The sequence below is a fragment of the Hydractinia symbiolongicarpus genome, chromosome 5 (assembly GCF_029227915.1).
Source record: "Hydractinia symbiolongicarpus strain clone_291-10 chromosome 5, HSymV2.1, whole genome shotgun sequence".
Taxonomy (NCBI): Eukaryota; Metazoa; Cnidaria; class Hydrozoa; order Anthoathecata; family Hydractiniidae; genus Hydractinia; species Hydractinia symbiolongicarpus.
The window spans coordinates 20,364,434-20,374,668 of NC_079879.1; the positions used below are offsets into that span (position 1 = coordinate 20,364,434).

Consider the following 10,235-nt stretch of genomic DNA (forward strand, 5'->3'; position numbering starts at 1 on the left):
CTTTTTTTCAGCTACTGCAAAGTAAAGTAAGATGCAAAAATAATATATGACTAGCCAAATTTTCAGATTTTTTTTTTGTTGTTGTTGTATGGAGAGTAGGGATTAAATGGTCCGCAAAGGTCGGCCTGAGTATTGTAAAAACTTCTATTGCTTTTTGAGCAATAGAAAAAGATGCAATGTTTAAAGCAGCCACTAGCAAAATCTGAGACTAGTTGGCAAGTATTGCAACCATTTTAAGAATAAAATAAGCTTTAGTAATAATTCCAATGTATCTTACATTGGAATAAACACATCATGGAAAGGAGATGTAAATCACCCAATTAGGACGTTTTAGCTGATCCCTGGTAATGCTGGCTTCAAATGAGGATTATATAGTTTCAAACTAGTTTATCCGCATTGAAACCAGATATGAAAAAAATATGTTGTTTCAATGTGATTTATTTCTGATTTTATAATTTTTGAAAATATATAAACTGGCTTCAAAGTGGATTTTTCTGGCTTCAGGAAATTAAAAAATGTATGAACTGACTTCAAATTAGTTTCTAATGTGGTTTCAAATTGGATTCTTTGATATTTGAGAATTGTGAACTGCTGATAGTGGCTTCAAAATGGCTTCACTGTGGCTTCTACATATAATCCACCAATGGTGAAAATTTAGATTTCTCTAGATTTAAAGATATTTTTAAGCTACATTGATACGGAATTATTTTTTTTTGATGTAGTGACCTATATAGGACAGAAAATATATAGGAAAAAAAAACAACGTTTTGACACAAAAAAGATAAGTGTCTCCTACTAGATCCTTTTCTTTTATCCTCACAAATTCAATATTCAAATAAAGGTAAATAAAATAAAAAATAAAAGCCAGAACTTTTATTTGTATTTTCAATCTCCTTCAACAGTGTTTGGTATTTGTGCCAGACGTAGAAACTCTTCATTGCTACTAATTAGGAATAATTTTTCTTTGATATTTTTCGCATTCCCAACAACTACACTATGACTAAAATATAAAGAAAAGAATTGATATATAACTGATGTAGTTCCAGAATTCCATTGTAAGCAGAACACACAAAAAACAATTTGTGCATTCAGATAGAACAAACCATACCTTTCCTCTTGCACTCTTATTAACTGACTACACTTATATACATTGGAAAAACAGCCCAGTAATTGGTTCTTTTTAGTGGATGTCAAATGTAAAGTACCATGTTTTTTGTTTCGAAATGAATAAAATAATTCAGTATCACCAAAGAAACATCACCATTTTCATTGACAACTGCAGCAAAGTTTATTGTTGTTTTGCTTCTCTTATGTGTATGAAATGTTTTTCATATTTAGATGAGTATATTTTTAACACATCAGTATCTGTTACTTTGAATGGCTGAAGTAAATCAATAGTTGCCTTGGAAGACAAAATTGCTTGAGAACAACCACCAAAACAAAAGTGTTAAAGCCCAGGTTTGATATCTAGTAAATTAAATAAAATGTGAGTTTGTGAGTTATTTATACATATAGGTTCCTTCAATTTCATAAGAAAATAGTAATTTTAAAACATACTTTCTTAAGGAAGCAATAGACTCAAAAAGTCTAATCATCTGACCTAACCTCTTATAACAGTGTTTATCTTGAAAATATATAAAAAATTGAGTTTTAATTTCGCTAAAAACATAATGTAGGAAGACTATTGACATACAAAGAAATATTTTTTATTTGAAAATAAAATTACTTCAGTGCAATGTAGTAATCTGGGTAGCTTCCTAGTTACTTTTCACTTACAACATATTTTTTACAAAATGTTAGTAGTATCTCAGCTTCTTCGTTGACCTAAAAGTCATGCATCAAACTTAACATAAGTGATGGCGTTGTATCGTTGTGAACTAGCTAGTACAAAATAAAAGAATTAAATGTGCTAAGTAAGTTCAACCTAAAGAAGGGACTGCTTCCAATTAACAAAACACTGATATGGAAAAGTCGTTTCGTTACATCTCCTTTTTATTCTCTTTAATTTTTAAAGTTATTCATGTCACACATACACAACATAAACATATTAAGGAAAAATCAAAATCAAAATTGATGCAAATTTTTCTTTGGTCGACAGATAAAAAAAGTTTATTTTTCTTTATTTTTAAGATTGCTAACAAGATTTTTAAAAATGTGCTTGATTTTTTAAGGAAAAGTTACATGTGACTAGAAGGGTATAGAGCATCATGCGGAACTAAACAAGAAATTAGTATGGTTTTTAGGCATAAAAATGATTGACTGAAAAACGTTTTCCCTGGAATATCTAATTTTCTACTCTTGGTAACCTAATTATAAGCGGTGAGGAGAGGAGGGAGTCTAAATTGTCAGTTAGGGAAATTTCCTGAAACTTAGTGTTGCCCCACCCTAAAATTAGGCTATCAAGAGTAAAAACTATTCTTTAAAGATCAAGAATATATAGCCAACAGAATGAATAAAATAAATAATAAATAAATGAATGATTAACTATAAGAATGTAAGAAATTTCAAGTGGGATTGTAAATAACAATAAGCGGTATTTTGATGTAAATGAGTTTCTGGTGTTGTGTTTATGCATCTACAGTATTATATATTGAAAGAAATGGTTACAAACACTGAATACAGTTACAAAGTACAATTTTTGATATTGGGATTCAACCTTTTCTGGCTACACCATAAAAAAATAAAGTCAATAAAAAGTAACATCTTGTTAAAAGTTTTAAAACTTTTTTTTATGTTCTATACTTTAAAATACGAATTCACGTAAATTAAAAAAGGAAATATTTCACTAATTTTGCTATAGCTGGATCTCTTTTGGATCTCCACCTCCTTCCATTCTGCAAGTAAAGAAAAACATGTTATTTAATACATTTTCGTCGATATTTTGAATAGGGAGACTCGGGTTGTAAAAGTCAACATTAATTAATCGAGGAGTTTTCAGCCTCTAGTGGAAAAATATTTAAGAAGATTTGAACCACTATATGACTAACACTATATCAATGTTTGTTTTTTCTAGTGTATTTAGCAAGTCTCTCAAAAATTGTGCACTCTAAGTATTTTTGGACTTGTGAATGAGCTGTCCAGGGAAGCAACATAAAGATGGCACATAAAAACTTTTCTAAAATGTAATTTAAAAAGATTTGAGTAAAAAGTTTTAAATATAGTTCCCTTTTAAGAAAATTGGAGGAGTTTTGAGAACTTTTTTTTAGAAACGAGGAGAATTAAAGAGTTTTAAGTATGGCAAATGTAAGACTTGTGATAAAACCAAAACACAAAAGATTAACACACCTATATTTTGTGTAGCGTCCAAGTTGCGTCAATTGAGCTCCTTCATTTGTGGCGTGACAAGCAAACAGTAGCAAATTACGTGGTCTCACCATCCAAGCAAAACGCATGAATAACGCAGAATATACACATAGTGCTAAAAAGGTACAAAATTAGGATCACACTGGATTAATAGACACATAAAATCAAGCCCTTTTACCCCACTTAAATTTATGGCTTTTAAACTAGATTATTTTCTCGTTTTTTAGGAAAAGGTGTAACGCTTGTCAAAAATATAAGGGTGAAATTTAAAGAAGAAGAACAAATAAAATAAGCAAGTAGGCAAACTTGAATAAAGTCACCCACCCGTACTCCACCCCAACACAAAAACGTAAAACACTTGAATTATTGGATCACACTCACAAGGTTTACATTTTAAAATAGATTCTATGATTTTACGTGACTTTTTATCATTATGTACAAAATTGACCACAGTAAACGGTTTCAAAAATTACAACATCACTGCAATGTTCAAAAAAAAAAATTGTGGTTAAAACAACTGAAATAATTAAAGTAAGTATAAGTCATCTTGCAAACAACTTTAGTTAACAAGAACCTCAGATAATTACATTTGTGAACTTGACCCATTTTTCGTCCTCCTCCCCTAAAACTAATTTCTTCTAATAAGTCGAACCTTTTATTTGTGAAAATGAAATCAAAAACTAGATAACTGTCAGATTTTAATTTTTATTTAGTTTTTATAAAATCTTGATTAAATATGGATAGATAATGTTGTCTTTAGAGAAAAATTTCATATACAAGGAGCTCACATGACTTTTTTACTGCTAAGATTGCACCTATTCTGGTAACAGTTGCCCTACCTCTTAAAAAACAACGCTTTAATTCAAGCTATAATCTCATTTTAGACTAAATTTGACTTAACGGAAGCTTTGCTAAACTCAAACATTCATTAATGGAACTCTTTTCCTCAGTCTCTTTGAGGTTCAGATTACAAAAAGTTAACTGTAATTAGATCAATTCGCAAAAAGAAACTACTTTGACTGTACTGAAAAAAAATTTCGCACATATAAAATTTAAACGTAGAAAGAGTTTTGAACTACATTATTGATGCTTTTCTAATGTTTCATGAAAAAATTAATACACACTTTTTCGCGCAAATAATTTTGAGCGTAATAGTACTACAATATCCAAATGGCGCGATTTTTAATAATTTCTGCTTGGGATAAAATATACCTTAAGTGGATAAATTTTCGCGTGGATTAATTTTCGCGGTTTTCGCGAATTTTGGCCATTTTCGCGAAATTTAGTCCACATGAAAATTTTAAAGGCCCTTGATTCGCAAAAATTAATCCATGCAAAATTATTTGAAATTTTACAATCGCGAAAATAAAAGTTCGCGAAATCAAAGAAAAAAATCAAATTTTTGTACTTGATAATATTTTTACGTTTATCTTTCTCAGCAGAACATCGAAAATACTAACAAGTAGTCTACATCTTTCAAGTAGATTATAAATAAATCAAACTCAATCTATAATAATTGTATTATTCTTGTTCTTATTTTTGGCTGGACCTCCATTCCTGTTAAAGAAGGACCGAATATCCTTTGATTTCGGTACGTTTGTTTGGTCAGGCGCTTTTCTCTTCTTCTTCTTATTTCTCTTTGATTTGGATCGGCAATAACAACTGGTATTTGTTCAATAAATGATCCCATAATAATTTCTTCGTTCGGCTCACAATAAAGTTTGAGTAGGAGTTCCTCATATCTTTTCAAAAGAAGATGTCCCAGGACACTAGCTGGCATTGTTACTTTGATGATGCATGGAACTTCCAAACCCCCCTGAAATAACGGGGATTGTCGATAGTGTGTAGCTGTCAGTTCTGCTTCCATATTGGCACCTTTGTCCAACAGAAACTTTGTTGGCCGAGATATCTCCCTCTGCAATTGGCCATCGGTTGTTTGGACACCACCATCAGCTTGTAATGTTTTGATTTTGAACATGTCAAAGACATTATTTTCTTCGAATAAACTTTTCTTCCTCAGATGGGCCCCAAACATCACGAGACACGTGAAAACCACGAATAGCATTTTGTCTTTGTTTTTACAAGTGAAGTTTTTGCAAGTTATTATATTATTCTTGGATAAAAAGTAAACATTCGAAACTTGAAAGCGAACTATCTATGGCTAGATGTGAACAGTGCCTAATAGAAAGAAACACTTGTCTATTTTTATAAAAGGAGCTTAAAGATTCGAATTCGAAATAAGGTGTTCCATTTCCAGATATGGATAGGACTTTAGGGAGAAATACTTAAGTGTGTATGTACCCCTAAAATTCGAATTTGAAATAAAACGTTCTATTTGTAGATGTGAGGGGATGTGAGCAGCGCTTTAAAGAGAAAAAGACACAGGGTAGATAAAGCTTTACAAAGTAAAAACATTCAAATTTTCTACACAATAAACATTGATTGTGTTTCGCTGTGAAAAGTGGAAATAAGGTGTCTCGTTTTGGTTCCAGCTTGAATCATGTCTATCCTTCAAAGCCTTGGTAAGATTAAAGAAATGAGAAACAGTGCTGTGGCTAAAGAAAAGCAAGCTAACTCGGATTTTACTGTTGAAAAATCAAATGAATCTTCAAAGAGGTTGCCATTAACAACCCAACAACAGCCATGTCACTCAGAGACAGGTCTTGGTGTTTTGGATTTCGATGCAGTTTCAACGGCAGTAAGTGAAAACAACTTAAAGACTAAAACAGAACGATATTACAAGTACACAGACGAAGAGAGATTCAATATAGGAAAACATACAGCAGAATTCGGTGCAAAGAGCGCGTTAAGAAAGTTCAAGGGACGATTCCCAAATTTAAATGAGAGAACCACACGTTCGATGAGGGAGAAGTATGAGAAAGAGATAAGATTGGCAAATCTTCAAGGACGTGATCCAGAGATGAAGTTAAAATCCAAGCGGCGTGGACGACGACGAAAGTGAAGCTCAAATCCAGTCAAATTCTCTCTTGGAAGGCTCAAAATACATAAGTGAATCTGGAAGAGATGGAGAGGAGGAAAGCGATTGTGAGTATGTTGATAGAGATGGAGTTGATGATGACGAAGGAGACGATCCTTTCGATAACGAGTCGGAGTCGGATGATGATGATGAAAATGAGGAATGAAGATCATAAGATTTTTTTTCATTTACTGTATTTAGGTAGACTTTCTAACAAAACATGTTACAATCAAAAAATATTACGAGTTCAACTCTTCATTTCAATTATAAACTCTAGTAACCTCCTAAAAGTACATTCTTTGAAGTTTTTTGAAAGCTTTTGAGTGACTTTGTCTGCCTTTGTTCGATTAAAAAACACACATCTCTTTTCTAGTTACAATTTATATAATCGCGAAATTAAATAAAGAAGGCCTAATTCGCGAAATTTAATCCACACGAAAATTATAAAGACCCTTGATTCGCGAAATTTAATCCACGCGAAATCTTTAAATTCTCGTCTCGCGAAAATTAGTACACACGAAAATTTATCCACTTAAGGTAGGTAGGATTCTAATGTATAAAAGCAATCACTAAAACTGTGGTCATTATAACCCCAGTAAATCATGCTTTTTTGGAATTTTCAGCTTTTCCTCCAATAGAATATAAATATATCAACCAAACCTCCATCAAACCTTTTTTAAAAATTTGCACTGAAGAAGAGTTACCTGATGTCATTCTAGGGCTAATCATCTCAGGATCTTTTTTCATATCAGCAATTGCAGCTAATGGGATACCCCAATTCGCAACTAAACACAGGATGGTTGGGTTACAATAAAAACAAAACAAAATACATTAATGCGCTATTGTTGTTTTCTGACTAATTTTAATGAGAAACTTTGAGTTTCGTCTAATTTCTAAAAAATCCAAATAATCTTATAGGAATAAATTACTTACCAGGCCCCCAGAAATGCTGTGTTCATATTGGATATAGAAAAAAAAGACATACAGATAGTGGATCTTGGTCAAAAAACCAACTATTTACCGTTATTATGCGAGTCAGTAAGTTGAAAGGCAATCTGCTTTAACACACGGATAAAAGATATCTAATGAAATTTTTGTGCACATCTAATTTTTGTGCAGAGCTGGTGGTAACAATTGGTGGCAAAAAATAGTTTAATTCTTGGCTGCATAAAAATTAATGTGTACAGAATGTTTCCTTTCAGATGTGTGAAATTTAGATTGTGCAAAACATTTATTTCAATAAACAAAAATAGCTTTGTAACACATCAGCAATTAAAAATGATCTTTTTTATAAAATTAAAAGTTAAACTTTTAATTTGTACATATATATACAACGATCTAAAATCTCAGGAAAATTAACTGTTCATTGAATTTAGGTACACAAAAAATGTGCAAGTTTGAATTTAAAATCAAGTGATAATCTCGATAATTAAGGTCAAAAATAATAAAAATATCACATAATCAAATAATCACAATAATCAGGCATTAAAAGACACTAAAAATAGATATTGAAATAAAACAAATTTATTTGTTAATGCTCATTGATGTTTATGATACCTTTTTCAGCACATAAACTACAGGAATGGACAACTCACCGTGCTAAAAAAGAAAACAATTTAATTAATATATATATAAACTTTTATTCAAATTTATAAAAATCTAAGAAATTAAAAATCTTGCGAAAAATATATTGTGGTTAAAATTAAATTGTTCATGACAACTTTACGTGTTACTTTTCTGCCACGTAAATACCAGAGCCGAAAGAGCTTACTGCAAAAAATGTAAGCAAAGAAATTTATCTATAGTTATCTTTGTAATTATCTGTTAAATAAAAAAGAAACCTACTATGTTATTACAATTATTATGAATTAGATAGGCTAGAAATTATTTTTAAGAAAAAATATCAATGTCACATGTGCTTCTCTCCACAGCCTCATTTGTTAATTCGCTTCACCAAGATTTTTAATGCTTGCTTTTTGAGCAATAGAAAAAGATATACTGTGATGTTTGAGACAAGTAGGCAAGTGTTGCAACCACTTTAATCATAAAATAGGCTTTGGAAACAATTCCAGTGTATCTTACATTGAAATAAGCACATTACCAAATTGAGATGTAAATCCATGCAGCTGTATAGCAAGCAGAGTTGCCTGTTCGTCGCTACAGCTATTTGTTTATATAAGCATGTATGAAGAAGGTATACGCTAGCTACATGCGAGCAGCTGACGGTGAACTAAGGTATATAGCTAGCTACAACTTTTTTCAGCCTAACACTCAAACAAGGGTGCCGACTCACCAGAAACGCAGAAAAAACCATGGGGCTGTCGGAAGATTTCTTGCGTTTTAAAAAAAAACAAAAAATTTCACCCGGAAAAACCATAATCAACCAATGACCTTGCGTGTGTTGCATTTCGGGTGCAATTCCGGGCAGTTACAGACGAAAACCTTGAAAAAAAAAAACAATAAAATGCCCGCCACCGCCCTCACATTCTTGCGCAGGTTCGTGTGATAATACTTGTTGAACCAATCACGGGCCAGTATTCAGATTAAGCAGACATTATGAAATGATAGACAAATACCATAATCATAATGTTTTGGTGGTGAAACCTTCATAACTACAATACTAGATTTTTCAAGGAACTCTTCTTTTTCTTAAGTCAAATTTTTAATATGTTTTAGATATTGCTTAATCTTTGCCATTTTGCGACACTTTAAGGTTGTTTTGCTGGTAAATTCTGTTTAATTAAGATTTCTACTGTGAAGGTTTGAGCGTGAAAAGTCTACTTGTACCCTCATCGGAGAGCAAACAAAGGGGATCAATTCGGTCGCAAGAATACGGCGCTTTCAGCAAGTCGGCACTCTCGTACACTTACACTCTAAAATATTTGTGACGTCTACCACATAGCTAGCTAGCTACAAATTATTGCCAGTATTTACCTGCATATATAATCCCACCAAAACTCTTTACTCCCTAGTTTTCTTGCAAAAGTTCTGAACGCTGATGCCATTTTTACTTAATATCTAGAAAAGAGTTGCACATTCAAACCAAGAACACTCTAGCATCTAGCTAGCTAGCCAGCTAGCTGTATTAGCTATAGTTAGCTATACTGGTTAATTGCCTTAGAAATAGCTCAAGGAAATTTTTAACATAACGTTTCACATATAATTACTAATCAATACAAAAACAGCAGTGCAAAAAAAACACAACACAAGGACCCTTAGACAACAGGCAAACACAACCCAAAGAATCGAAGATAGTAGTTACCGATTATCACTTTCAGTTAGATTAAACCGTGGTTGATAAGTTCCGCAAAGCTGGTTTTCCGCTAAGAAAATTATACACGCGCGAGCACGAGGGCTATTTACAATGCCCGCCTCGTTTTTCGCGCTTCGCTTGTCGATTTTTAATTTTCATTTACAAAAAGGCGCCAAAATTAGAATGAAAAAGGAAAATATTTTATTTTAATAAAAAAAGATAAAAATTTGTCGCTATAAATAAAAAAGATAAAACTTGCTATAACACAAAACAGTTCTTCCCTTCTCTTCCTCCTATTTTCGAGGTTCATATTGCATCACGTGCGAGCTCGTTCCCACGGTTTTTTGTCTTTCAAGCGCATTTTATCTAAAAACGCGAAAATGCGCTTGAACGCACCACGCATTTTCCGAAAATGCGCCAGAAATTTTTGTGACGTCACGATATCATCCCTCAAATGAGTCATCCGCATTATCGAGGGAATTCCCCGGTTCCACAAATCATGTCACAATCACACGAAAATATGCTGACATCAACATAATCCCACGCATGCGTAATAGCGGCTAGCGGGAATAATGCTGACATCAACAAAAAATAGAGATTGCGCAATCGAGTAGGGGAAAGTCCCGATATCAAAGCCCGGCCGCGCTAGACCGCCGATTGAACTCAATATATAATAATAAAGCTGAGTTGGTTCAAGAATGC

The 10,235-nt window shown here is 32.5% G+C and overlaps 1 protein-coding gene across 2 annotated transcripts; it reads right to left on the reverse strand.

The window, feature by feature from the left end:
* Positions 1-790: 790 nt before the first annotated feature.
* LOC130645237 (mitochondrial pyruvate carrier 1-like) lies at positions 791-9,300 on the reverse strand. Of its 2 annotated transcripts, XM_057451158.1 has the most exons (7): positions 9,215-9,300; positions 7,838-7,879; positions 7,214-7,229; positions 6,985-7,065; positions 3,286-3,418; positions 1,109-2,834; positions 791-1,000 (listed from the first exon to the last, which is right to left on the reverse strand). In XM_057451158.1, exons 1-6 carry the CDS (start codon positions 9,218-9,220, stop codon positions 2,795-2,797), a joined length of 318 nt encoding a protein of 105 aa, XP_057307141.1. In that variant the 5' UTR covers positions 9,221-9,300; the 3' UTR covers positions 791-1,000; positions 1,109-2,794. The 2 variants fall into 2 exon arrangements, with proteins under 2 accessions (XP_057307141.1, XP_057307142.1); XM_057451159.1 differs by lacking the exon at positions 7,838-7,879 and having other exon boundaries at positions 9,215-9,235.
* Between the last annotated feature and the right edge of the window lie 935 nt (positions 9,301-10,235).